The sequence below is a fragment of the Cyanistes caeruleus genome, chromosome 12, assembly GCF_971803275.1.
Source record: "Cyanistes caeruleus chromosome 12, bCyaCae1.hap1.1, whole genome shotgun sequence".
Classification (NCBI taxonomy): Eukaryota; Metazoa; Chordata; class Aves; order Passeriformes; family Paridae; genus Cyanistes; species Cyanistes caeruleus.
The window spans coordinates 20,418,014-20,445,181 of NC_141712.1; the positions used below are offsets into that span (position 1 = coordinate 20,418,014).

General features: G+C 66.1%; 2 protein-coding genes across 2 annotated transcripts; one reads left to right on the plus strand and one right to left on the minus strand.

Moving 5' to 3' along the window:
* Positions 1-63: 63 nt before the first annotated feature.
* Positions 64-4,102, plus strand: CTU2 (cytosolic thiouridylase subunit 2). The gene is made up of 15 exons (XM_086848067.1): positions 64-325; positions 734-808; positions 1,232-1,310; positions 1,387-1,446; positions 1,530-1,590; positions 1,987-2,096; positions 2,179-2,462; positions 2,537-2,672; positions 2,772-2,903; positions 3,002-3,093; positions 3,170-3,261; positions 3,333-3,384; positions 3,472-3,538; positions 3,613-3,671; positions 3,747-4,102. The coding sequence occupies exons 1-15, from the start codon at positions 246-248 to the stop codon at positions 3,784-3,786; spliced, it is 1,419 nt and encodes a 472-aa protein (XP_086704193.1). The 5' UTR covers positions 64-245; the 3' UTR covers positions 3,787-4,102.
* Positions 4,021-27,074, minus strand: PIEZO1 (piezo type mechanosensitive ion channel component 1 (Er blood group)). Its single transcript, XM_086847951.1, has 51 exons — positions 26,882-27,074; positions 20,902-20,997; positions 19,528-19,650; positions 19,222-19,264; positions 18,983-19,133; positions 18,211-18,349; positions 17,421-17,634; positions 17,120-17,285; positions 16,878-16,970; positions 16,726-16,798; positions 16,485-16,576; positions 16,147-16,407; positions 15,964-16,075; positions 15,687-15,865; positions 15,465-15,613; positions 15,093-15,272; positions 14,931-15,019; positions 14,252-14,409; positions 14,003-14,179; positions 13,786-13,911; positions 13,423-13,623; positions 13,130-13,334; positions 12,918-13,022; positions 12,176-12,329; positions 11,391-11,634; positions 11,205-11,301; positions 10,950-11,118; positions 10,793-10,882; positions 10,608-10,696; positions 10,347-10,418; positions 9,888-9,988; positions 9,714-9,810; positions 9,394-9,468; positions 9,146-9,318; positions 8,968-9,075; positions 8,746-8,852; positions 8,407-8,665; positions 8,142-8,330; positions 7,668-7,947; positions 7,455-7,560; positions 7,224-7,371; positions 6,921-7,135; positions 6,648-6,806; positions 6,424-6,571; positions 6,128-6,316; positions 5,952-6,044; positions 5,683-5,855; positions 5,483-5,605; positions 5,321-5,400; positions 4,880-5,075; positions 4,021-4,791 (listed from the first exon to the last, which is right to left on the minus strand). The coding sequence occupies exons 1-51, from the start codon at positions 26,943-26,945 to the stop codon at positions 4,542-4,544; spliced, it is 7,380 nt and encodes a 2,459-aa protein (XP_086704077.1). The 5' UTR covers positions 26,946-27,074; the 3' UTR covers positions 4,021-4,541.
* Positions 27,075-27,168: the final 94 nt, after the last annotated feature.

Here is a 27,168-nt window from a genome sequence, read left to right on the forward strand (position 1 = left end):
GCCGGCGGGGAGGGTGTGACGTCACCGAGCGGCGCCGCTGCGTCATCACCGCGCGACGGGAGCGCGCCGGGACACGGGGCGGCCCGCCGGGACCGAGAGGAGCTGAGGGGAGCCGAGCGCGAGCCGAGCGCGAGCCGAACGAGGCCGAGCGGGACCCGAGCCCAGCAGGATCCACCGGGACCCACCGGCACCGAGCGGAACTCACCTGGACCCAGCGGAGTCCACCGGGACCGAGCGGCGCCGCCATGTGCGACAGGGCGGGTGACGGTGGTGGCTGCGGGGCGGACACGGAACCGCCGCGGCGCCGCCGCGCAGCGGGAGACAGGTGTGTGAGTCCGGTCCGGCCTCGAACGGACCCCCGGCGCATCCCCCCGGTATTGCCCCGGGCTTCCCCCCGTGCTGTCTCCGGGACATCCCCAGTCGGTACCGGCCCGGTGTCCCCCCGGTGCTGTCCCCGGTATGTCACCAGTGTCTGCCGGGGCTGCCTGTGGTGTCACCCCGGGATCCCTCCAGTGCCACCTCCGATCCCCCGCTCCCGGTAACATCCCCCCGATATCTCACCCGGTAACATCCCCCCGATGTCTCACCCGGTAACATCCCCCCGATATCTCACCCGGTAACATCCCCCCGATGTCTCACCCGGTAACATCCCGGGTGTCCCCGGGGCTCCCGAGGCCGGGGCTGCCCTCCCCCGGCTGGGTGGCGCTCCCGGTGACCGGCCGTGTCCCCACAGCCACCCCCGGACCTGCATGAAGTGCGGGCAGGGCACGGCCGCGCTCGTCATCCGCGTCGGGGATCCCTTCTGCCGGTGAGGGACCGGGCGGGGACAGCGGGGCTCGGGGACAGCAGGAACTGGGGGCTGGGAGCCTCCGGAGGGCGGGGGCTTGGGAGCTTTGGGTCTTGGGGACATCGGGGATTGGGGACATTTGTTCTCAGGGATGTCGGGTGTCTGGAGCGTTGGGATGTTGGGGCTGGGGACGTTGGAGCTCTGGGATTTCAAGGTTTGGGGACATCGGGGGCAAGCAACATCAAGGCTTGGGGACACTGAGTCTTGGGGACATCGAGGAGGGGGGACAGTCATGTTTGGGGACGTGGCTCACGGGGATCACTGGATCTCTGAGGACGTTGTTCTGCGGGACATTGGTCTCGGGGACACCGAGGGGGCTTTGGGTGTGGGGATGTGGGGTCTGGGGGTGTCGGCACAGGCACCCCATGTCCCCGTGTCCCCCAGCGGCTGCTTCCGCGAGTACTTCGTGCACAAGTTCCGCGCCATGCTGGGCAAGAACCGCGTCATCTTCCCGGGAGAGAAGGTACCGGGAGTGGGGACACGGACAGGGGACCCGGGGGTGGCACCAGGGCCCGTGACCGTCCCTGCTGTCCCCACAGGTGCTGCTGGCAGTGTCAGGGGGCCCGGCCTCCTGTGCCATGGTCCGGCAGGTGCAGGAGGTGAGAGTGGGGGTTCGGGGGGCCTTGGGGGTGCAGGGCTCGTTCACTCCCTCACCCCACTCCTTACCCCACTGCTCTGCCAGGGGCTCAGCCGGGAGGCGGCCAAGAGGCTCCGCTTCGTCCCTGGCCTCGTCTACGTTGAGGGTGAGAGAGCCTGGCTGCTGCTCTGGGTCCCAGCTGCCCATTCCCTACTCCATGTCCAGCTGCCCATTCCCTACTCCACGTCCAGCTGCCCATTCCCAGCCCATTCCCTGCCCCACTGCCTGTTCCCAGCTCATTGCCTATTCCCTGCCCCATTCCCAGCCCATTCCCTGCCCCACTGCCTGTTCCCAGCTCACTGCCTGTTCCCTGCCCTGTTCCCAGCCCACTGTCCATTCTCTACCCCTTTCCCAGCCCTGCTGCCCTTTCCTTGCACATTCCCAGCCCCACTCCCTGCCCCATTACCAAGTCCCAGCACAGTGTCAGGGTGCTGCCACCCTGGCCCCAGGAATGGGGCTGGCAGTGTGACAGCAGCCCTGGTGCTGTCCCCTGGCCTTCCAGAGGGAGCCGTGCGCAGGCAGAGCCCGGAGCAGCGTGAGCAGACCCTGGCCCAGATGGAGACCCTGCTGCAGGCCACTGGCTTCCCCTACCACCTGATCCACCTGGAGGAGGTACTGGGGTGACCTGGGGACAGGTCTCGAGGTGAGGGGACGCATCTGGACAACTTCCCCCGTATCCCTCTGTGCCCCACAGGCGCTGGAGCTGCCCCCATCCATCTTACAGCCGGGGCCGGAGCGCGCCAGCGTGTCCAGCCCATCCGGCCCTTCCTACAAGGAGGCCGTGGACAGCTTCATCCAGCAGCAGCGGCAGGATGGGGACACTGGCACCTCTCTGCCCGGTCACAGCTCCCAGGACACACCAGCAGGACCGCCGGCCCCCCCCCGCCTGCCGGACGCTGCCCAAACCCAGGAGCTGCTCCGCGCCTTCGAGGCCGCGGGGACGGCGACCGCGCGGGAGGAGCTGCTGGAGATGCTGCGGTGAGGGACTGACCCCGCCGGTGCCAGCGCCAGGTGGGCAGGGTGACTCTGATCCACTGGCACCTCGTCCCCAGGACCCACCTGATCGTGCAGACCGCCCGGGACAGGGGCTACGCCAAGGTGATGATGGGTGAGAGCCTCACGCGCGTGGCCATCAAGCTCCTCACCAACCTCTCCCTGGGGCGCGGCGCCTTCCTCGCCGTGGACACGGTGAGCTGGGGACGGGCACCCGCACCCAGGGGGTGACACGACGTCGTGGGGGGCTTGGCTTGGTGGTGGCACGGTCCCCTGGCAGCCCTGCACCCACAGGGCTTCACAGACCAGCGCCACGGTGACGTGATGGTGGTGAGACCCATGCGGGATTACACGGCCAAGGAGATCGCCTTCTACAACTTCTTCTTTGGCGTCCCCACCGTCATCGTGCCGCCCCTCTTCACCAAGGTAGGGGGGTGCCGTGGTGGGGAGCCCACGCTCAGTGTCCCCAAGGCAGGGACAGGACCCCGCCAGTCCTGCCCTGCCCTCCCCATTGGTTCCCACAGCGCCGGGAGAAGCCCAGCATCCACCAGCTGGTGGAGCGCTTCCTGCTGGGGCTGCAGGAGGAGTTCCCCTCCACCATCAGCACCGTGTACCGGTACAGGGGGTCCATCTGGGGGTGCTGGGGGTCTGGGAGGAGTGGGGTGCACCCCCAACCCCTGTGTTGGCTGCAGGACAGGGGAGAAGCTGAGCCCGGAGCCGGCCAAGGCCAGCAGTGAGTCACAGCGCTGCCTCCTCTGCCTCTGCGGCCTGGACATTGATGGGGGTGAGTGGGGAGGGCACTGGGGGATTTGGGGAGCAGCCGTGCACCCCTCAGTGACCCCCTGGCTCTTACAGAGGAGGAGTTGGCCCTGGAGCCCACGCTGATCCTGGACGAGCCAGCAGCAGGGTGAGCACATGGGCTGGGGGCATCCCAGGGTTCCACACCCACTCCCAGGCACCGCTGAGTGTCCCCATCCTCATCCCTGTCCCACAGGGTGGAGAGCAAAGCTGCCTACATCCCCCTGCTGTGCTACAGCTGCCGCCTCACCTTCAAGGAGCTGGTGAGGCTTTGGGGTGCAGGGGGGTGGTTCTAGGGGTGATGGGGGTCCCCAGGCTCACGGCCCCTCTCGTGCAGGGTCCCCTCGACACGCTGCCACCCTACGTGCGCGCCGAGGGCCAGCGCAGGATCCACAGGTACCGGGGCTGGGGGGCCCCTCCCCACCTGCTCAGCCCCCGAGGCCGTGTCCATCCAGTGTCTGTCCCTTGCAGAGCTGAGATGGAGCAGAACCAGGAGTCCAGTAAGAGCTGAAGGGGTTGGGGACAGCAGGGGACACGCTCCCATCCCACTGTGGCACTGCTGGGGCAGGTGTCACTCCTCAGGGATACCCCAGAGGTTGGTGAGGACTCCTGACACCCAGGCTTTTATACCCTGTTTCTGTCCCAGCCAAGGGCAGGGAGAGCCCCCAGCCCCCGTTTTTTGGGGGCTGGGGTGCAGGTCCCCGGTCCCCCCCACCTCCCTGCCCCAGCTGCCTGTCAGCCAGGGAGGACTCAAGTTTGTTTTATTCGCTATCTGTATAAATAAACCATTTGAATTAATAATAAAAAAAACAAACCAAAGTCACAAATGTCTAAAGTCCAACTGGGGCTGCCAGACCCCCTCAAATGTGGGGGGCCACAACCCAGGACCCCCATCCTGGAGCTGGGGGCAGGGGGACTATTGCTTGAGTTCAACCTGGTTCTGGAGCAGGGCTGGGGCCAGCAGGGAGGGGGCACGGGCTGGCTCTTGACCCCTCCCCATCCCCAGCTGGCAGCCAGGGGTGCCCAGTGGGTGGGGGGTGCCAGCTCCTGTCCCCGTCCCCGGGGAAGGCACAACGTGGTCTGTGCAGGTTGGACGGCTTCAAAGCAACGTAAGAAAAACATCCAGAAAAACATCCTCCCTCCAAGGGAGCGCCCAGAACCCCACATCCCACTGCCTCCCGGGCCGGGATGCGGCCCCAGCTGGGGGGGCTGGTTAAGGCATTGGCGGTGATGTCCCTGTTTTGGGGGGGCTGGAGCCCCTTCCCCTTAGTTCTTCTCCCGTGTCCACTTGATCATGGTCTCGGGCGAGCGGTAGAGGAAGATGAGCTTGGCGTAGAGCTCCTCCTCCAGCTCCAGCTCACCCGTCTCCCGCACCAGGAAGATGTCCTGGCACAGCTTCAGGATGCGATCCACGCAGGGCAGCTCCTCGAACATGATGGAGTGGGAGATCTCGCTGAAGAAGCCCCGCACGAACTTGCCGATCACCAGCACGATGGACACGTAGAGCCCCATGATCCTGCAAGGGGTGGGGGCACATCCTGGATCCCTGGATCCCAGCAGCAGCTCCCTCCGGATCCCCCCACGCCCTGGCACCCTCCACGTACCCGTAGCCAGCCAGGAAGCCCAGGCTGGGGGGGCTGACTTTGTCGTTGAAGATGATCATGGGGAGGATGTTGCCCTCTTGGGGTGGGGCGTCCTTCAGCCTCAGCACCCACCACTCCACAAAGTGCTCACCAAGGCCAGAGCCCCTGCGCTCCTGCTTCAGCTGCACCTCCACATCCAGGTAGCTCTCCACGTCATCTGGAGAGGGTGACAGCATCAGCACAGCTGCTCTGCTCTTAAGGATGTTTTTTTTTTGTGGGGAGTAACACAGTGGGACTCACGTCCTCACTGTCTGCAGGGGCTGGCAGCACCAGGGCCCAGCACTGGTGTGCTCCCAGTGCTGATGGTTTCAGGCAGGGACACACTGGGACTCGTGTCCTCCCTGTCTCCAGAGAGGTGGAGCCCAGTGCTGGTTTTCTCATGGGGGACATGTTGGGACCTACCTGGCAGCAGCTGCTCGACAGGTTCGGCTTCGAGCCCTGTGGGTGCCCGGATGTATTTGGGGAAGAGGTTGGGCAATTCCCTGCAAGAAAGTGGAGTGATGGGGCTGGTTAAAGCATCGCAGTGAGCACAGGGGTCCAGTCAGCCCCTGAGGGGACACTCACACGGGGCGATCCCTGGTGCCATCCAGCAGCTGGGCCAGCTCCAGGCGCTGGCGCGCACCGGGCTCCAGGTAGGTGATGTGCTTGCCGTAGGCGTTCTCCACAGTGCCCCCCTTGCTCAGGTCCCTGCGGGCAGGAGAGGCTCGGTGTGGGCAGGGGGATGTGGGGCAGAGCTGGCTCCTCCCTGGCCGTGCCCCAGGTACCTCTGGAAGCTCCAGGTGAGGTGCAGGGTGATGGCAGAGGAGCCGTTCTTCAGCTCCTCCCACATCTGCTTGCGGCTGGGGGGGCTGATGCCCCACAGCGAGCCTGAGCTGCCCTCGATGCGGGCGGTCACGATGTCCTCCTCGCCATAAAGGGAGATGAACTGCATGGCCAGCTGCCACCAGAGGGGACACGGCTCAGCCCCGGCCCTGGGGACTCTGCCAGCCCCTGCCCCGGGCAGCCAGCAGGGATGTTTTGGGGTGGGATTTACCGGCTCGTTCTCGAACTCTTTGGTGAGGTCCTCGTAGTCCTGGGAGGTGAAGGGCTGGATGTATTGCTGCTGGGAGCTCGTGCTGAACAGAGGCTGGGGGAGGACAGGGGGACGTCAGCCAGGCAGGGCACCCCGCTGCCCCATCTGGGACCCCCAACACCCACCAACATCCTCACCTCGTACCCCCCCAGCTTGAGGTTGACGGTGACATCGATGGGGTGGTTGATGACGCCCACCACGGAGCGCACCAGGGACATGAAGAGCAGCGGGAACCAGATGATGCCCACGAGGAAGAGGATGATGAGGCCGCCCATGCCGTACTTCACCACCTTCTTCTTCTTCTGCCCCTTGGGCTGGGGGTATTTCTGGGGTGGGGGGGAGACAGGACACGGGGTAGGGCGTGCTCAGGGCGACCCCAACAAACCCCCAAAAGGAGTTTAGCGGGGGACCCTTCCTGGCACAGGGGCTGTACCTTCTCGGTCTCCCGGCTGCACTTGATGATGAAGATGTTGGCGTAGATGTCCTCCACACACATCCAGTTGGAGAGGGACAGCGTGGTGTCTGTCCACACCCAGTCCATGATGGCCCGCAGCTCCACCAGGAAGGGCACGAGGCGGAACCTGGAGGGACACGGCGTGAGGGCGGTGGTACGGCACCCTTGGCGTGCCTGGGGCTCCCTGTGGCCCCGTGCCCTACCCCTGGAAGAGGAAGAGGTTGAGGTGGTTGTATTTCTTGGTGAGGAAGTTGCCCAGGATGCGGGTGGGGTAGCCACAGCGGATCTGGTAGGCCGACAGACCAAAGTAGATGCATTTCACAAAGTACCACAGCTGGGCCACCGTGTTGTGGCGGAACAACCTGCGGGAAGGACGTGTCACTCTCCAGCCACCAGCCTGGGCCGCCACGTGGGCTCGGGGACACCGAGGTGCCACGCAAGGACCCGGCCGTGCCGTGGAATCCTTTGGGACGTACCTTTGGGTGACGGCCGGCAGGATGAAGAACATCCAGATGTGGATGCCGAAGACCAGGGTGACCTGGAAGATGAGCTTGCCCAGCACGGTCTTGCGGAGGTAGAGCGCGCGGTCGATGACCATGGTGGTGAACTGGAAGAGCACCATGACCAGGAAAGCCTCCGGCACTTGGTTTTCCGACAGCGAGGAGGTGATGTCAGCGGCCGCCGAGTATTTCTGGGGTGCAGGAGAAGTCAGGATGTGGCCCAGCCTCACCCCGTGGCTGAGGCATGACAGTCAGGGCCCTGTGGGACACCCAGCTCACCCCAAAGGCCCAGAAGCCGAAGATGATGATGATGAAGTCGACCACATCAGCCAGGAACATGTAGGCGTAGACGTCGGTGGCCGCATGGTTCTGCGTGTCCAGGATGTCCTGGAAGAACTTCCACACTGGCTGGTACACGTTCTGTGCCCTGCAGGGACAGGGGACACAGGGGACAGGTGACTGGGACCGCACCCCACAGCCCCCGTCCCAACCAGCACCGCCACCACTCACATGGTGAGGAAGAAGCCCTTGACTCGCAAGCCGAAAGCCTTCAGCTTCCTTTGAGCATGGTTCTCTTCTGATGTTTCCTCCTCCTCTTCCTCCTCCTCCTCACCCCCTTGAAGTGAAGCACAGCGTGGGTGACAGCCAAGGTCCTGCAGGGCCACCCTGGGGGTGCCAGCCTTGTTCCTCACTGTGGCATGAGGGTTGGGAACTGGTGCTCACCTTCCCCTGGAACTGTCTCCATCGTCCTCCTCCTCCTCCTCCTCCTGAAGCGGAGCTGTGTGGCCCTGGTTCCCTCCTCCTGCTCCATGGACTCACCCTCCGGCCCCAGCTCCGGCTCCGGCCCCGTGACTGCTCCCAGTGCTCCCGGCTGGGCTGGAGCCTCCGGCCCTTCCACAGCCACCACCAGCGGTGTGGACACAGCTTCCTCCGGCTTGTCCTCCCCTTCCTTGGTCTCCTGATACTCCTCTGTTGTCCTCTCCTGGTCCCACAGCCCAAAAGACTGCGGAGGGACGTGGTCAGGGGTCCTGCTGCCCTCCAGCCCCACACACCTCTGTCCCCATGCTGCAGCATCAACTCCTACCAGCACTGGTGGGAAACCACAGCAGAGCCACCCAGCACCCACTGGGTTCTCCCCAGAGCCCCCAGGAGCAGCTCCAGCTCCCCCCAGACGCCCACCCACAGCCCAGGGCTCACCAGCAGCCGGGAACGATGGAAGAAGAGGGCCAGGAGCTGCAGGAGGTCATACTTGATGTAATGGGTGGACTTCTCCAAGCCCACGATGCGAGGTGGGAAGAAGGGCTTGCCCTCGTAGCGCAGCAGCGTGATGTAGCCATTCCAGGGGAAGAACCCAAACTGGAAGAGGTATTTCACCACCACTATCACCTGTGGGGACGCCGGGGTCAGTGGGTGGCAGCAGGGGCTGGTGGCACCGTCCCTTCACTGTCCACCCCCTGCCCACCTCGGTGAAGACAATGGCAGTCATCCAGAAGCGCTTGGTGGGCCGGGGGATGGAAAGCATGGCCCAGAGGAAGATGAGGACGGGCAGGAAGAGGGAGATGATGGAGCCGGTGACCATGTTGTTGAGGATGATGACAAAGTAACAGAAGAGCTCGGAGTGGGCGGTCACGCAGCGGTACCCGGCCAGCAGCAGCTTCAGGAACCGGTTGTGGGATTGGTAGAAGCGCTCTGACGCCTCCAGCTCGTAGACGCACAACCTCCTGCGGGATGCAGGGCTGGGGTGAGCCCCCCCTGCCACCCCCAGCCCTCTGTCCCCACGCCCCGCCGTCCCCACGTCCACCTGCTCTTGAGGAGCTCACTGGCAGTCCGCCTGCGCTGCGGCGGCAGGGCCAGGAACTGCTGAGTCTCAGCCACGTTCTCCTGGGACCCCAGGTTTGTCACCTGCTCCTGGCTGCCGGAAGAAGGGGTAGCTCTTAGGGGTGACAAGGACAGGGGTGAGTCCCCCTGCCCGCCTGCCCCACCCATGGCACTGCCAGCAGCCCCCTCGGGGGGATCTATGCACCTGCCTGGAAGTGCCGCTTTGGGAATTGGACAGGTTCGTCTCCTGCGGGGCCTCCTCCGTCGGCAGCTCGTACAGCTCATCCGGGAACTGGTGGTTTATCTCCTCTCCCTGTGGCGGGCAGGACGTCAGTGCCACCGTGGGACGCCACCCCCGTGCCCCGCTGTCCCCCCGGGCTCACCCTGGCCAGCCGCTGAGCCATGACGCTCCTCTCGAGGCACAGGATGCGGGACATGTCCGTGTGCTCCTTGGTGCACGTGTCCAGCCACTGGGTCAGCCCGTCCACCAGGGCCTGGCACAGCAGCCACAGGAACCTCAGCGTGTTCAGCGCCCGCTGCAAGGCGTTGCTCCGCTCTGCCAGGGCAAAAAGAGGAGTGGGGTGGTGCCCACTCAGCTCCCCCCAGCACTGCAGTCCTGCTGCCCACCTACCAGAACTTTCCATGCTCTCTTCCTCTTGGCCTTCAGCCCCTTCAGCAGCCTCCACCTCTCCCCTTGCATCTTCCCCTGCAAGGGTCAGACCCCAGGGAAGGATGAACGTCATTTCTGGGCTCTGCCATCCACCACCCCATCCACCCTAAAAACCAGGGTGGGCACCAAAGAAGCTGCACAGCTCGTGCCCAACCCCACTGTAGCCACCAGAGAGTCTCCTCACGCACTGGGAGCGCCCTGCCAGGGCCCACAGTGGGCACCAGGCAGGGCTGTGTCCCCTGCTGTCCCCCCCAGCCCTATTTTGGGGGTGTCACACCCACCTGCAGAGCTCTGGGTGCTGGGTGGCTGCGGCTGCTCGGACTGCTCCTGCTGCTGCAGCACCGTCCTGGTGTTGGTCACCCAGGCCTGGTAGGCGAGCTGGAGGGGGACAGGGGCCATCAGCACACCCTGGGGACACTGCCAGCCCTCTGGCTGCCCTGCAGTGCCCCACTCACCTGGAAGGCGCTCGGCCTCTCCGGCCGCCGGGGCTCCTCCTGCACCTCCTCCTCCTCCTCACTGTCCGACTCGAAGAGGAAGTATTCCCCAGAATGCAGGACTGCCAGGGGGGCACAGGGTGTCACAGCACAGCCGGGCTACAGTGTCACAGCCCAGGCTGTCATCTCCCAGGGCTCTGCCTGGCACCGAGGACACCCACGGGGAGCCAACAATTCAACTGCCGCATCCCTCCAGCGCCAGCATTCGGAAGTGACCGACATCAGTGACCCCAAACCCAGCCTGGCACCCCCAGTCCAGCACCCCATTAGTACTGGGGAGCAGAGAAGCCGTGTTAGTGCCCTGTGGCTGAGCCTGGGGACAGGGGACATGCAGGGTGTCACCAGCGGGGGGTTAGCGGTCCCGGCGGGGGGACCTCTCCGAGGGGCTGTGCCCTGTTACGCCCCGTGGCGGGGCTGTACCTGCGGCGTGGTCTGACCATGACCGCCACCACCGCTCCCTGTGCCGGGCCGGGTCTGCTGGGCTGCCGGGCGCTGTGGGACGGCAGGCGGGGCTGAGAACGGCCGTGCCCAGGGCGCCCACCACGCCTGGGGGGGTTCAGGGTGGGAGGGGGCACCACAGTGCTCCACGGGGCTCCACCAGGATGGGTGCTGGCAGCGGGTCACAGCGCCACCCGTGTGGCCAGAGAGGGGTTGGGGACACTTGAGGACCCCAGATCTCACCTGATCTGGCCCCTTCCTGCCCCGGGTCAGTGCTGCCGGGCAGAAGCTCCTGGTGGTACTTCTGCTGCTTGGCTCGGATCCGCTCCATCCTGGAGGCAGAGGATGCTGCAGAGCCTGCTCCCCGTGCACAGGGGTGCCCCAAGGTGCAGGGACAGGGGTCCCAGTGTCCCCTCAAACCCACTCACTGCCGCTTCAGCTGGTCCAGCGACTTCTTCTCGGCTAGCCGGTGCGAGCGCAGGCTCTTCAGGATGCTGGCCTTGAACAGCGCCACACCCCTGGGGGACAGGGGAGGGTCAGGGGGACCCCCAGCTCCAAAGGGACCCTCCAGGGCCCCAATCCCACCTGGAAGCCTGCAGGGCAGAGGCTTGGAGGTTCCACATGACGTGCAAGTAGTAGGAGCTGAGGAAGATGCGGCGCTGGAGCAGGAGGAAGAAGAAGCAGATGCTGTCCCAGATGATGCCGGCCTCCTCCACGGGCAGCGTGCAGTCTCGGTCCTTGGGCATCGCCTTGGCTGGCAGGCAGAGGTGCAGGCAGGTCAGGCAGCAGCCCAAAGCTGCAGCCCCAAGCCCCCAGATCACCCCCAGAGCAGCAACTCACGGTTGTAGTAGCCCTTGACGGTGCAGACGAGGCTGAAGAGCTGGATCACCCAGCAGAAGTGGCTCTGCATCTGCTGCACGAAGACGCAGGACAGGAGCTGCGGGCAGAGAGGGCACACACGGCCTCGTCACCACCCCAGGGGACACCTAGGGCGGCCGGAGGAGAAGCACGTGGATCACAGCGCACCGACAGCATGTTTTTGGAGATGATGACGGTGATGTTGTAGAGGATGAGGCAGTCCCAGAGCACGAGGCGGGCGCGGGCCGGCTTGCGCAGCATGGCGGTGCCCGAGAGCAGCAGGTAGAAGCAGGCCAGCACGTAGCCCAGGCCGAACAGGCTGATGCGGTTGGCACCGGTGATGAAAACCACCACGAGGACGACCCAGAAGAGGTAGTGGAACACCACCACCTTCACCATGTCCAGGTAGGACCTGTGGATGGGGCAGTCAGAGCAGGGGCTTTGTCCCTTCCCAGCATGGTCAGTCCCCCCAGCAGCCCTATCATGGGGGACAAAGGGCTTTGTCCCGGTTTATGGCACTGAGGGTCCAGCACCATCACCAGGAGTGTCCTGGACCACCTCATCTCCTCCCAGAAGAGCCTCAGGGTGTTCCTGCTCCAGCCATCAGGGGGGTCATGTCCAAAGGGGCTCCAATCCCATTCTAGAGGATCCCAGCCCAGCAGGTCCCACTGCCTTCTGAAGGTCCCATCCTATCCATACCTCAAGGGCTCCCATCCCAGGGGATTCGACATCCAAGGGTGGGATCTCATCTTCCCCCCACCCCAAAAGGTTCCACCCCAGGGCCCACCTTGTCCACACCCCAAAGTTTGACATCCTGAGGTTGGAATTCCAAGGGTGAGATTCCATCCTGTCCATCCCCCCAGGGATCCCATCCCAGAGGAGAGAGATTCACTGCCCACAGGAGATCCCATTCCCGTGGCCCCGAGTCGGGGTGCTGTGCCAGGGGCACCCACTTGCAGTAGATGAAGTTTGGGGTGGGGTTGTAGTAGTCCTGCTCCCGGTCCAGCCGGTCTGAGTTGTCCCCGGCCGCCTGCAGCCACGGCTCGGAGCGCTCGGCCTTGAAGACGCGCCACTGCTGGGCCGCGCAGAGCAGCAGCATGAAGTCATCTGAGGGAACACAGCTCAGCCCGGGCCACAGCGCTCCCCAAAACCCTGGTACCCCCCCAAACCCTTCCCCAAGGCCTTGGGGCACCCCAGGCCACTCCTGCCCAGGGTGGGGAGCTCATTAATTCCCTCCAGGCCTTTGCCAGGTCCCACCTCCTCTTTAACTAATTGTGCCTCTCTCCAGGCCCCTCCTTTTCCCAAAAGAGGGTGAGAAATAAATCAAGTTCCCCCACAAAGGGGTGGGGTTGCCATGACTCCTTCTCCAACGGGATGAGTATGATTTAAAATCTGCCTCCAAAGGAGTGGGGCTCTTAAAGCTCCTCCACCCCTCCTTCCCCCTCCTGGAGGCAGGATGGGACCTGGGGAGGGACAGGGGCTGGAGCAGGGTGACAGAGCGCCCTGTGGTGCAGAGGTGCCAGGGGCTGGAGCAGGGTGACAGAGCACCCTGTGGCACAGAGGTGCCAGGGGCTGGAACAGGGTGACAGAGCACCCTGTGGCACAGAGGTGCCAGGGGCTGGAACAAGGGGGCCAGGGGGCTGTGTCACCCCATGAGCAGGGGACAGGGCACCACTCGGGCAGGGGGCTACTCACTGATGAGGTTGGTGGACTTGGGAGCCTGGAAGAAGTCGGGCAGGTAGAGCCACTTGATGAGTGCCGAGTTGAGGGGAATGGTGTCGCTCCAGCGCCACGGATAGTCTGGGGGGGCAGGGGGCACAGTCAGTGCCAGGCCCCTCCTCCAGCCCCTTCCCAGGGCAGGCAAACGGTGTCCCACAGGAAAGCGGGGTGTCCCCCGTGCCCCTTACCCATGCAGAGGGCAGGCGGCATGCCCAGGCACAGCAGGTACTGGTAGAGGAAGAAGATGACGAGGAAGAGGCAGTACTTGGGCCAGAGGCGGGCGATGGCCGCGCGCCGCCGCCGCGTCAGCATCACCACGAGCCAGCAGCCGTGCAGGATCACCACGAAGTTCATCCGCTGCCCGATCACGTTCACCATCATCAGGAAGCAGATCTGGGGGAGCAGGGGGGTGCAGGGCTCAGCACCGGGGTGCTGCGAGCGCTGGGACCTCCCCCCCCACACACGCACACAACGCTCCCACCTCCAAGCCAAACTTGTAGTAGAAGTAGTTGATGAAGTATTTGGCGCAGCTGACGAGGCCGAGGTCGAGCTGCTGGCGGGAGATGTCCTCGAAGATGGTCTCGGTGACGGGGGCCACCAGCTGGTGCTGCTTGCGGTGGTACTGCTGGCGCCGGTACACCACCGACTCGAACACCAGCAGCAGCAGCACCTGCACGTGGTTCTGGGGCAACAGGGCACACTCAGCACCTCAGGGTGAAGCCAAGAACCCCCCACGCGGTCCTCACAAAGAGCATCTCCCCGGGCTCTCCGAAGAGACGCTCAGGACCGCGCTGTGAAGCCAAGAATCCCCCCCAGGTGGTCCCCACAGCACCCCCGTGCCCACCCTGACGTAGGGCCAGTTGGGGAAGCCCTTCCGGATGCCGAACCAGTTGGCAGGGTCCACGGGGCCGCGGTACAGCGTGGAGTTGGCCAGCTCCTCTGGGGTCAGGTTGGTGCCGTTGGGTAGGGGCTGCGAAGGGGAGCACCAGGAGAGGGTCAGTGCCCCCAGAGCCCCCCTCCAGGCAGGGAGCCCCCCCAAGAACCGGCCCCGCTGGGCACACCTGGGTGCAGTTGCTGTAGTACTCGTGGGGCTCCACCACCTCGAGCTGGTAGAGCATCTTGCAGACAATGATGATGCAGGTCCAGATGGTGGAGAGGCACGAGGCCATGTGGCGGAAGCGGCAGTAGGGCATGGCCAAGGCCCACAGCAGCACCAGCAAGAAGTTCATCAGCGAGACCTGGGGCAAAGGCAGTGTCAGCACCTCGGGGGGGCCCGGCTGAGCCCCCCAACCCTGCAGCCCCAGGGGTACCTCCTCCAGGGCCACCCAGACCGTGTAGAGAGCCACCATCTTGACAACGTGGAGCTCCAGCAGGCGCCTCACGAAGACCTCCCCGCGCGTCACCGTGTCCGAGAAGGTCCGGCCCAGCACCACCAGGCGCTCCAGCACCAGCCCCCATTTGTTGGGCCCTGTGGGACACAGACCCTCATGGACACCCCCATAGCCTCCTTGGCTCTGAGGGCACCCCAACCCATCCCCTGCATCCTCCCTTGCTCAGAAAACACCCCAATCCATTCCACACCTGGAGAACCCAATCCATCCCTGCAGCCTCCAGCCTCCTCCTGGCTCAGAGGGCATCCCAACCCATCCCTGTATCCTTCCAGGCTTGGAGAAGACCCCACTAAACCCCTGCACTACGCTGGTCCCACCCCGGTTTTCAGGACACCTCAACCCACCCCATTCCTGGCTCGGAGGACATCCCACTCCATCCCCATGCCCTCCCAGACTTGAAGGACACCCCAATCCATACCTGAAATATCCCAAAAATCCATACCAATCACACCATGAAAATCTCTTCCAGGCTTGGAGGATACCCCAATCCATCTCCATACCCTTGGATATCACCCCAAATCCATTTCCCTACCCTCCCAGGTCCCTCCTGGCTTGGAGGACACCCCATCCCAGCCCGGCTCCCATCCCTGCCCCGTACCCAGGGACTCGGTGTCGGAGTCTCCGGAGCGAGCGGTCTCGGCAGCGGCCGCGTCCCGCAGCAGGCGGCTCCCGTGCAGCTCCTCAGACCTGAGGGAAGGGGGGCTCAGAGCAGGGACAGCGGGCTCAGGGTGCAGGGGGCTCACCCAGCACCGGCTCCTACCTGGGGATGTGGCAGGGGGCCGGGGAGGGGGCGCGGATGCGCGCCAGGTCGGTGATGAGCATGAAGGGCTCGTGGAAGTAGTGGAGCTGGAGGATGCAGGCCAGCAGGAAGAAACCCGTGATGAGGATGCTGGAGAAGAGCTTGGAGACGCTGAACTTGTCCAGGCCCAGGTCGCTCAGCCTGGATGGGGAGAGGAGGGTCAGCACGGGCTCTCATCCATCCTGCCCCAAACCCAGCACCAGCGCCAGGGGCTCAACCCCAACCTGCTCCGTGCCTCAGTTTCCCCATGTGAAACCCAGCCCTGGGCCATGCCCTGGTGCCACCACAGGGCTGGTGCCAGCAGGGACCCCACAGTGGGAAGGGGACACTCACTGGTCATCAGTGAGGCCCGTCAGGTTCCTCCAGTACATGGGGAAGTCCTCGAACTGGTAGGTGTAGGTGGCGATGAGCACCAGCATGGTGTAGGCCACCACCAGCCACCAAAAACCCTTGAGCACCTTGCGCCACAGGCTGTAGTACACCTGCGGGGACAGGGACATCAGCAGGGCCGCCCTGGGGATGGCACAGGTCCCCAGGGCTCCCCAGCCCCTCCACCTGGAACAGGATGAGGCAGAGGAGGAAGAGGAGCATGTAGACAATCTTGTAGACGACGAGGCGGCCGGTAAAGGTCACCACGATGAACTTGACAGCGCAGACGCAGATCCAGAACTTGGCAAAGAAATTCTTCACCACCTCCCCCAGCTTCTGCAGCACATCCCGCATCTGGCTGGTGTCTGTGGGGCACGGAGGGGCTGCAGGAGCCGGGCAGGGGCTCCGGGGTGCCCCTCCACAGCTGTGGGGCGCTCAGCGTGCTGACACCGGGAGCCCTCACCTGTGTCCGTGACAGACACCTCCAGGAGCGGCGTGGCCGGGGACCTCCTCGTTAGCACCTTCTCCATAACGAAGCGCCTCAGCAGCATCCAGAAGGTGAGGGTGAACAGGAGCTGTGGGACAGGCGGTGAGCGGGGACGGCCGGGCGCCGGCGGGGACAGGGGTGGGACAAGGCCACACTCACCTTGGAGCCCAGGGCCATGCAGGGGTACTGGGGGTGCGCCAGCCCCAGCAGCTGCAGCTGCATGAAGCTGATGCGGGTGGGCAGCTCGGAGGACAGCTCCATGGCCCAGACGTACTGCAGGCTGCACAGGGTGATGGCGTAGAGCACCAGGAAGGGCGAGCAGAGCATGGCGAAGTGCCGGCGGCTCCGCACTATCCAGATCAGGCACGCCCACAGCAGCAGCACGAAGGTCAGCCAGCTGTGGTAGGAGATGCTCCACACCTGTGGGCAGGGAGGATGGTTGGGGGTGTCCCCTCCACATCTGGGTACCCTCCCCGTGGCCCCTGCCAGCTCTTTACCATCATGGCAATGAGGGCAGTCACGTAGCTCTGCTTCATCAGGACGTGGCCCAGGGTGTGCAGGGGCAGCCACGCCGCAGGACGCCTCCTGCCTGGCGTGGGGAGAGACAGCGTGAGAGGCAGGGTTTGGGGAGGGGGAGCACCAGGCACCCCCAGGCTGCAGGCAGGGTTTGGGGAGGGGGAGCACCAGGCACCCCCAGGCTGCAGGCAGGGTTTGGGGAGGGGCTGGGGTCAGGCTTACTTGTGCTCAAGACATGGGTGGTGCAGTTGTCGGTGCTGGAGCTTGGCTGCCCGGTGTGAGGGAACAGCATGGGCTGAGGGCACAGAGGGGTCAGAGCCTACCCTGGCACCCGCAATCCCACAGCCATTCCCTGCACAGCCCCCCAAACCCACCTTGGTGTCCTCAGCCGCGTGGCCAGTGTCCTTGGGCCAACTCTCCAGCTCCACCAGGTCCCTCGGGTACAGCCGCGCCGGTGCCACCATTCTCTGCCAGGGCCGGGAGCCAGCTCAGGGTCCCCAGTGCCACCACTGGGCAGCAGCACCGTGCCCCTGCCCCCTGCCAAGGCACCCCACACGGTGGGGCAGTCCCAGCCAGGCACACATTGTCACCGCTGTCACCATCGGCCAGCTCTCACCTTGGCATAGCGCCAGCGCAGCTTCACCAGGGTGGCCACGGTGTAGTAGAGCAGGAGCAGGATGCCGGGGTTGGCATAGACAGGCCAGGGGTGGCTGTTGTTGAGGTCCAGGATGTTGGGCTGGGAGCAGTTGTAGTACAGGATGATGTCCTTGAAACCAAACAGCCTGTGGGGGACAGAGAGGGTGACATTAACCCAGCCTCAGCCAGGAGCCAGGGTCCCATCCCTGTGCTGGCACCAGAGGGATGCTCTGGCTGCGCTCAGGGGGAGCCTGGGCACAGCTCCCTGCCCAGGGACTCACCGTGCCCAGAGCGTGGGGGGTGGGAAGAGCCCCTGCACGAAGGGGGTCTGGTAGGCGTAGAGGCACAGCAGGTGGCAGGCGCTGTAGATGCCGATGGCCACGCAGAGGACGTTGAAGGCCTGGTGGCCACCGGGGAGGTGACAGGCCCACCACGTGCACAGCCCCATGAAGAGCAGGAAGTAGACACTGGAGGAGGCGGAGGGCAGGATGATCCCTGGGGAGCAGCGCCCCACGGGCGGTCAGTGCATGGCTCCCTGGACTGAGAACATCCCGCTGCACCCAGCGTTCCTCCTCAGAGCAAGCCTCCCTTCCCCATGGACTGAGTCTTCCTCCTCAGAGCAAGCCTCCCTCCCCCTCAGACCGAGTTTTCCACCTTAGACCAAGCATCTCCTTCCTCTTGGTCCAAGCTTTCCCCCTTGGACTCTAAATCCATCCTCAGACCACACCTCACCCCTGCTTGGAATGAGCATCCTTGGGCTGAGCGTTCCCTCCCTCTGCAGCCCAAGCATCTCTTCTTCCACAGATCAAGCATTTGACCCTTGGAGCGGGCAGCTCTCCCCTTGGACTGAGATTTCTCCCTTGGATTGAACATTTTCCCCCCTTAGACCAAGCACCCCTTCTCCTTGCACCGTTTTCCCCTCTGGATGAACCATCCCTCCCTCTGCTCTCCGAGCTTTCCCCCTTGGATGGAAAATCCTCCCCTCACGGACCAGGCACGCTTTCCCTCAGCATGGCAAGCACCGAGCGTCCCCACTCTGGGCCAGCAGCGTGCCCCCCGTGCCGTGCCCACCTGCCAAGGCCAGCAGCAGGATGGCCAGCCCCTTGCCAGCCTCCCAGAGCAGCCAGTGAGCCTTGTCCCGCAGCCGGCTCCTCAGCCTGCTGTCCCTGAGATCCGCGTGCCGGTGCCGCCCCACATCCTTCTCTTCCCTCTGCCAGGGGAAACCACGGCGCTGTGAGCTCCACGGGCAGCTCCTGGCCGTGCCTCAGTTTCCCCACTGCGGGGAGGGCAGGGGAGGCCGGCCAGGTGGGCAGAGTGCCCGGCACCTGGCCGTGTTTATCTCGTCAGCCGCCTGGAGAGCTCCTCCAAAGGGCGGCTGTTTTTCTTGGCTCTGGGACCCGGGTTCCCAGCACTGAGCTTTTTTCCAGGCTGCCTCCCGCGCCGGCCCCGGGCGTGCTCCGGTTACAGCCCGGCACGGCCGGAGCCCAGCGGTGCCACTGGGGCGTGAGTGCCACCGGCACAGCGTCCCTGTCACCTGCGGGCACTGCCAGGTGGGGCACAGCACCCAGCCCTGCAGCAGCGAGCTCCAGCTGCGGCCAGCACCCCAGAACTGCCCACCCCGCTGTTTGCCACCATCCCTGTGGCAATGCCACGGCAGGCAGGGCACTCCTCCATGGCTGAGCCACCCAAAGCTGTGTGACAATGACCAAACCCTCCAAACTGCCCCAAACTGAGTCCCCCTGACTGGGGATGTCCCCGTGGCAAGCCCCAGGCTGTGCCCAGGGAAGGGACAGGGACCAGCCACAGACAGGGATGTCCCCATGGCAGCGGGGACACCTCTCACCCCCTCAGAGGACTCCAGGAGCTCGGGATTCCGTCTGGAGGCGGCAGGGCCGAGGCGGCAGCACAGGCACAAGGACAGGGACGAGACCAGCAGGATGCCAACGTCGGGTGCCACGAGCCGCACCGAGTTGGGAATGTCACGCCAGTCCAGCCTGGGGGGGAGAGCGAGGCAGGGGAGGGCTCAGGGGTGACCCCACAGCCACTGGCAGCCCCCAGCCCCACAGCTCAGGGGGCCCTTACCTGGTGACCCCAATGTGGCGAGCAAGGACCTCCCAGGAGCTGCCTGTGGGAAGGAGAGGGGCACTGAGTGGGGCAGACCCCATACCAGAGCACCCCCACCACGGGGAGAACATTCCCATCCATGGGAGCGCAGGGTGGGCATGGCACAGGATGTCCCCAGGGCTGGCACGTGGCTGGGACCCTGCAGAGCCTCAGCAGCCCCCCAGCACGGGCAGGACGGGTCCCACACGTCAGCAGCTCGGGGTGCAGCCCCAGGGCAGCACAGGGAGCTGTGGGTGAGGGTGGGCACGGGCACCCCCTACTCACAGCTGGGGCCCAGCAGCTGGTCCAGGACGGGCAGCGTGTACAGGCATATCTGGAAAACCAGGTGGGCGAGGAGGAAGAGGATGCTGGTCCCCAGCAGAGCTTTGAGGATGCGGCTGGTGTGACCTGTGAGACACGGACAAAGCTGTCACCCACCACCCAGGGACACCAGGAACCTCAGCAGGGACCCCACACCCTCAGGAAGAGCTGGGAAGGACTGCACTGTGCCCAGAGGTCCCAGGGCTCTGCCCCAGGGTCGGGATCCCACCAGGATCACCCAGCACAGCCCAAGGGCATCCCGAGAGCCCAGGACCTCCCTCCTGGTCCCTGCAGCACGCAGCTGGCACTTCCCTGGCGCTGCCGGGACCACAGCAGGGTGCACTCAGCATCCCCATCCCTGCTGGAACATCCCGTGGGAGGCTTCCAGGGGCTCCCCCCACTCCAAACCCTGTCAGCCCTTCCACCAGCTGCAGCCTTGCCCCCATCCCACCCGGCTCTCCGGGCCCCGTGCCCGTTTTCCTGGCCAGGGGGTGGGGTGGGCAGCGAGCCCACCACAGCTGCGAGCCGGCCTGGGGGCGGCCCAGGGCCAACAGCTTTCCCTCCGCTTGTTTTTTCCTGTAAATCCAGGCAAAGGCTCTCGGCAGTGCCGGGATCCGGGGCCGTGCGAGCCCATGAAATATTCAGAGGGTAAAGCTTTTAGCTGTGGCCGTGCCAGGCACTGGGGGTGGGGTCAGAGCCGGGCACAGGGGGGCTACGGCCACCTGCCCCCGAGTGGGTGACCCTGCCCTGAGTGGGTGACCCTGCCCCAGAGCGGGTGACCCTGCCCCTAAATGGGTGACCCTGCCCCAGAGCGGGTGACCCTGCCCCAGAGCGGGTGACCCTGCCCCGGAGCGGGTGACCCTGCCCCAGAGCGGGTGACCCTGTCCCTGAGCAGGTGACCCTGCCCCAGAGCAGGTGACCCTGTCCCCGAGTGGGTGACCCTGCCCCCGAGTGGGTGACCCTGCCCTGAGCGGGTGACTCTGCCCCGAGGGGGTGACCCTGCCCTGGAGCGGGTGACCCTGCCCCAGAGCGGGTGACCCTGTCCCCGAGTGGGTGACCCTGCGGCCACCACGATGCCCCGGGCAGGGCGGAGGCTGTGCCCACCCCTCGTGTTGTGCCCACACAGCCCAGCCCTGAGGTTTTGGCTAATAAGTCTCCAAAGTGGCCGTTCTGGAGCAGGAGGGCTATTAATAACCCCGCTGGGCTATAATTAACAGAGAGAGGCTCCACACGGAGCCACGCTGCCCAGCCGGGGTGAAACCGCAGCCAAGGTGCCCGCGGGAGGGGGTGGCAGCTCCCCACCTGTGCCAGCCCTGCACCCCCAGGTGAGCCCCTTACCTGCGGTGTGGCGTGGGGAGGGTCCCGGGAACCAGGGCAGGAGCAGCAGGAAGAGCAGGTACACCAGGGAGAGGACGTTGTAGCGGAAAAGGCAGGCTGGGGACAGAGGGACGGGGTTAGGTGACAGGGAGGTGGCACAGGGAGGGCTCACAGCTGCATCCCTGTACCCCGGGCATCCCCAAAAGAGAGGCACCCCCAAATGCCAGGTGGTACTGGGGTCCTGGGATGATGCCAGGTACGACAAGGGGGTCAAGCCCCAAAAATGTGCCATAGGAAAGAGGTCCCCAGGCAGGACCTCAGGCTGTGCCACTCCTGGTGACCCACATGGGTGACAAGGAGAAGGGGGGACACCAGAGGTCCCAGACACATGGTGTGACAGGGGAACAAGAGCCATGAGATAAATCTGCTGCATTTCCACATCATTCCCACAAAACCAGGCTGAGATTGCAGGGACCCCCACAGCCAGGCTGGGACCCCCAGCTGTGACCCCTCCACGGCTGGCACAGCACCTGTCCCCAGCCCTGCTCTGGGTGTGCCACCGGCTCAGCACCTTCCCTCTCACTTATTTTTAGATCTAAATTACAGCTTGTCTGGAGGCACAAAACTACCGGAGGAGCCGGACTGAGGCAGCGCCCCGCGGAGCTGTGACCGACAGGGACAGGGATGGGGACAGGGACGGGGACATGGCAGGGCAGCTGCCACCCCTGTCACCACCCTGGCAGTGACAGACACCTGCAGATGCACGGGCCGGAGCAGGGAGCACACACAGGGCAGCCCCGGGGCCGAGGGGATGGGCAGCAGCACCGAGACACCCCCGGATCCCGGGGCTGTGTCACCGTGCCCTGCTCCAGCAGCCCCGGGACACCCCCGCCACCCCCCCAGCAATGGGGGACCCCTCTGGGCCAGCCCGGGGAGGGGACAGCCACAGGGAACTGCTGGGGGTGACCCTGGAGCGGCTCCCCTTGGCACCCCAGGTGGGGAGGGGGCGGCACGGGGGGCTCCGAGCGCAGCCCTGCCCCCGTGGCACTGGGGGGGGTGGGGGGAGCCCGGCTGGGCGCCAGGGACGTGCTCAGCCCGGCACGGCCCTTCCTGTGTTTACGAGCTTTCAACGGGACAACGCATCCTGGGGCGAGGGACAGCGGCGGGGGGGACACGGCACAACCCCCGGGGACAGCGGGGCAGCCTCGGGGGGCGGAGGGAGCGCCCAGGAACGCCCCGGGACACGTCCCAAGCTGGGGATAAAAGCAGCTCCAGCCCCTCGGCGGGGTCCCCAAGGCTGCGAAGCACAGCCCGGCCCCGAGCAGGGCTGGGGGGCACCGGCACCGCCACCTCCCCGCGGTGACCCCGGGACGCGTCACCTCCCGCAGCCGCTGCCGAGGGCTCCTGGCTGTTTCGGCAAACCATGACCTCATGGAGCAAATATTCCAGCCGAGAGGAGCCTTCCCGGCACGGGGGCGAGACGCTGCTGCGGCTTCCGTGGGAGCCGGGCAGGGGCCCTGGCCACTGGCACCAGTGCCCGGCCACGCCAGCGCCCACCTCGGGGTGACACAGCCCTGGCACCAGTGCCCGGCCACCCCAGCGCCCACCTCGGGGTGACACAGCCCTGGCACCAGTGCCCGGCCACGCCAGCGCCCACCTCGGGGTGACACAGCCCTGGCACCAGTGCCCGGCCACCCCAGCGCCCACCTCGGGGTGACACAGCCCTGGCACCAGTGCCCGGCCACGCCAGCGCCCACCTCGGGGTGACACAGCCCTGGCACCAGTGCCCGGCCACCCCAGCGCCCACCTCGGGGTGACACAGCCCTGGCACCAGTGCCCGGCCACGCCAGCGCCCACCTCGGGGTGACACAGCCCTGGCACCAGTGCCCGGCCACGCCAGCGCCCACCTCGGGGTGACACAGCCCCACCGTGAGCCCCGGGCGCTGGTGGCACCGAGGGCACACGGTGGCACGGCTGGGAGGGCACATGGGAACACGGCTGGCACCGGGGGGGGACCCACACGCTGACCCCATTATTCGGTGCCAGCAGCACCCCCGGGACCCTCCTGTGGGCGGCTGCAGCCCTCAGGCATCACCAGGACAGCTCCCAGCAGTGCCCCACGCTGGAGAAGGAGGGGCAGGCGGTGCCAGCCCGCTTTGGGAGCACCCCGGGAGCCCGGGCTGGCACCCACCGGCTGCGGCGGGGCGTGCCGTGCCCTGCTGCGTGGGTGCTCCGTCCTGCACAGTCGGAGGGAACCGGTTCCCCGCCGCGCTGACAGCGGGGAAAGTGCAGGCAACAGGGAGAAAAACCAGTCTGGCGTGTGGGGAGAGCAAACCCTCCCTCCGAGCAGCCAGCGCCTTCCCCACGGGCACGGCCCCCCCGGCTGTCCCTCTCTGAGCGCTCCCCTCGTCCCCCCTAGGTGGGGTCTGGCACCCCAATTCCTGCTCGCCCAGCCCCGTGTGGAGCGTTAAGGACATGAAGGAGCCGGGAGGAGGATAAATCACAGCACTGGGGAGCTGGGCGGGATGTGCCGGGGTTCCTCCGTGCCAGCCTCAGTTGAATTTCCCGTGGGAGGGGATTGGGGTCACTGGGCACCGCTGGCAAAGTGGGGGCAGCCAGGGGGGGTTCCCAGGGCACCGGGCCGGGCAGAGCGGCTCCGGGAGAGGGTTGGGGGCTGGCACAGCCCCCTCCCTGCAAACCAGGCTCCATTCCACAGCCAGCCAGCTTCCAGGATGGATCCACGGCCAAGCGCAGGGGAAGGGGGCTCCCCAGACCCCCCGAGCTGGGGGAGCCCCCCACAGCAGCCCTGCACCGTCTGCTCCGCATCCCCAGCGCGCTGCTCTGCGGGGACCTGCGCCCGCTCGGGATTAATTAGCAGAGCTCTTTAATTCCCTGCCCTGCTCGCTCACACGGGCCCGTTACCCGCTCCCTGCCAAGCTGCTCCCAGCTCTCCAGCCCCAGCTGGGGACCCCAGGGACCCCGACAGGGTCCCCAAGGTGTCACTTTGCTCCCAGGACTCGGCTTTGCACCTGCTGGCTGCAAACCGGAGGCCTCGTCCCCAAACCCCATCAGCGTGGCTCTCCCTGTCCCAAACCCCATCAGCATGGCTCTCCCTGTCCCAAACCCCATCAGCATGGCTCTCCCTATCCCAAACCCCATCAGCATGGCTCTCCCTATCCCAAACCCCATCAGCATGGCTCTCCCTGTCCCAAACCCCATCAGCTCCCTGTCCCAAACCCCATCAGCGTGGCTCTCCCTATCCCAAACCCCATCAGCGTGGCTCTCCCTATCCCAGATCCCATCAGTCCCGAAGCGACGAGCCCTTGGCCACCGGCACATTCCCAGCCCCTCTTTCCAGGAAAGAGCAGCCCCACCGGCTCACCCACCGTATCCTGTTTTTGTGGAAAGTTCACGGCGGTGCCGCCAGCTCCCGACCCCGCTCCCGGGAATGCCCCAGGAGATGCCCAGGAGCGCTCTGAGCCTGGCAAATCCAGCAGCGGCCAGGAGCTCCTGCCACGGCTCAGGGAATGCAGCAGCTCGGGGGACAAGTGTCAGGGGCCACCCCCGTTCCCTGGCACACGCCGGGATGGCACAGGGCTCCCAGAGCCGCCGGCTCAGCTCTGGCACATAGCAGGACGCACATTCCCAGATCCACCAGCATTCCCAGCGGGGCTGTGACCGCGGCTGCCATATGGACCCTGCTGTCCTCACCCCAAGGGGACCCGCTGCACCCTGGGGAGCCCCCCACGCTGTCCCCCACCTCCCTGGGGCTATGGGGCTCAGTCTTGGGCACCCTGCGCCTCCCTCCCATCTTACCCTCCCATCCCTCCCATCCCCCGTGCCCGGGAGGAAGCTGAACTTATTGCTCTTGGAGACAGCGGTGGCTTTGCTTTTTCTTTTTTTTCTAATTTAGTTTTGTTTTTTTTTTTTTCCCCTCCTCTGTTTTATTTCCCTCGGTTTTATAAAAAGCACCTGACCGCAGGAGGCAGCTGCTGCAGCCCACGCTGGCACCCAGCTGAGCTCCGGCCCTGCGGACCCCAGGGACCCCCCAGCACCCCGGCCGGGCAGGGGGGGCTGTGTCCCCACACCGGGGGGTTTGGGGGGCACCGCAGCCTCAGGGAGGGGGTGCCACCCTCACCCATCACTTCAGGGAGCCACGGACCAGCGTGGCCACGACTGGCACTGGGGATCCCCCCTCGTGTGGGATTGTGGCCCCAGAGCGGCTCCAGCAGCCCAGAATCCCCGCAGGAAGGATGGAGCCGAGCGGGGACACAGCCCGTGGCACGGCTGGGACCCCCCAGGCGTGTGCCAGCCGTGGGAAGCGGGGGCTGCCCCGAGCCCTGCGCCTCCACTCGCCCCGGGCTGGCCGGGAGCCGCGAGCAAACATCCTCCGGACGTTTGGGGAGAGCCAAAGTGCCAGGGAAGGAAGGGCCACAGGCGGGTCGTGCTCGGGGGCAAACCCTCCCCATCCCAGGTGCAACGGGACGAGCCACAAATCCCACACCCCCCCGTGCCTCAGTTTCCCCCGGGTGCTCCTGCGAGACCCCCGGGCACTGCTGAGTCACCCCAATCCGCCGGAGCAGGACCGAGTCCCCGCCCAAGCGGGGCCCCAAATTTAAACAAGCCACCTCCAAACCCAGCGGGGGAGGGAAGGGGTGGGGACAGCAAGGCCACCAATGTCCCCAGCCGGGAGGGACCGGGGGTGCCCAGCACGTCCCGTGCCGGAGCGGGGTGAAGAGCCAAGCAAGGCTGGCAGGATTTGGGGCCAAAGCGGCGTTGTTGGGAGCAGGAGGGCCCCGCGGGAGGCAGCGCCCGGAGGCCACGTGTCGCCCCGGGCACCCATGGGATGCGCCCGGCAGCTCCCGCGCCCCGGCCCGGCCGCTGCACCCCCGGCCCGGCAGCGCAGCCCCTTCTCGTGGGCTGGGTTATAATTAACCTCCTCACATCCTGCGCGATCCTCTGAGTCACTGCCCCGGCAAACCGAAGGAAAAGCAGTTTTCTTTTTTTTTTTTTTTTTTTTTTATCAAGAGTCACCCACTTCCTCCGCCAGCGAGGCTCTGCCCGGTGCCAGCACCCCGAAACCAGACCCTGCTCCCCAAAACACAGCTGGGAACGGGGCTGCTCGGCTGGGTGCGCCTCCCTCGGCCGGGCGCATGTCCCTGTCCCTCCAGTGACAGTTTCCCGAAAGTCACTGTAGGGCCACCCCAAAAGCCACGCCAGAGCTCGGGCCCCCCCAGCCCGGTGTCGGTGGCCAACAGACCCAGCCCGTGCCCGGCACAAGGAGCCCCTTGAACAATCCTGTTTATAAAGAGCTTTTTTCCTTTGCGTCTACGCAAACGCAGCGTCCCCGAAGAGGCTCCGGAGCAGCCGGGCTTCAAAGAGCCGATTCTTGTCCTGCGCGTCCCGGGACGCGGGGATTTTCCAGGCCGGTGGCCAGCCGGTTGCCTCGGTGGGTGGCACATCTGCCATCAAAGGCCGACAGTGCTGGGAGCGGGCCGGTGGCAGCTCGGGGACCGCACAGGGGCTGGGGTGGGCACTCCGCTTGCCGGGGTCCAGCGGCTGCCAGCTGCCCCCCGGGCATCGCCCACCCCGGCCGGGGCAAGCTCCGCAGCCCGCACCTTGCGAGCGCGGCACGGCGAGCGCGGCGACACGGCTGTGTCCCCAACCGGGTCACCTGCACCCCAAAGAGCCCCCGGGGACAGCGGGGACACGCGCCCTCCCGCCCCGGAGAGAAGCGCGGCGTTACCCGCGAGTGGGCTCGGGCTCGGCGGGACTGAGGGTGATCCCTCCCCGCGGGGGGACCGCAGCTCCGCCCGTCCCGTCCCGGCACCGGCACCCGCCCGGAGCCAGCCGCAGCGACCCGCTCGCCCCCGGTCTCTCGGCGCTCCCCTCGCTCCACGTGCCGGGGCAGCCCCCGCGACAGCCCCAGGTGTCCCCAGAGCCACCCTCTCCACGGGCGGGGGACGCAGCCGGGTCACCCCCGGGGGACCCCCGCACTCACCGGCGAGCAGGGCGAGCGGCAGCAGCAGCCAGTAGAGCCCGGCGCAGAACCCCCGCCGGTTCATCCCGCCCGGAACGAACCTCGGGGGGCGGGGGGGGCCCGGCCCGAGCCGCTCCGAGCCGTTCCGCCCCGCCGGGGCTGGGCAGGCCCCGGTGCCGATGCCGCTGCCCGGTGCCGCGGCGCTCCGAGGCGCTGCCCCCGCCCCGCGCCCGCCGCTTTATAAAGCGGCACCGCCCGCCCCCCACCCGCGGGGCCGGCGCGGCCCCAGCGCCGCCCGCCGGCACCGC

What these genes read in the sequence shown, in the direction of transcription:
- CTU2 (XM_086848067.1), top strand. Translation starts at nt 246, where the DNA reads ATGTGCGACAGGGCGGGTGACGGTGGTGGCTGCGGGGCGGACACGGAA. An exon ending in TGCCGCCCCTCTTCACCAAG is followed by an intron (nt 2,904 to 3,001) that starts GTAGGGGGGTGC and finishes TGGTTCCCACAG; the next exon opens with CGCCGGGAGAAGCCCAGCAT. An exon ending in CGGCCTGGACATTGATGGGG is followed by an intron (nt 3,262 to 3,332) that starts GTGAGTGGGGAG and finishes TGGCTCTTACAG; the next exon opens with AGGAGGAGTTGGCCCTGGAG.
- PIEZO1 (XM_086847951.1), bottom strand. Translation starts at nt 26,945, where the DNA reads ATGAACCGGCGGGGGTTCTGCGCCGGGCTCTACTGGCTGCTGCTGCCG. An exon ending in CCAAACTTCATCTACTGCAA is followed by an intron (nt 11,635 to 12,175) that starts GTGGGTGCCCCT and finishes CCCCATCCACAG; the next exon opens with GTCCTACCTGGACATGGTGA. An exon ending in AGAGGCCGAGCGCCTTCCAG is followed by an intron (nt 9,811 to 9,887) that starts GTGAGTGGGGCA and finishes GTCCCCCTCCAG; the next exon opens with CTCGCCTACCAGGCCTGGGT.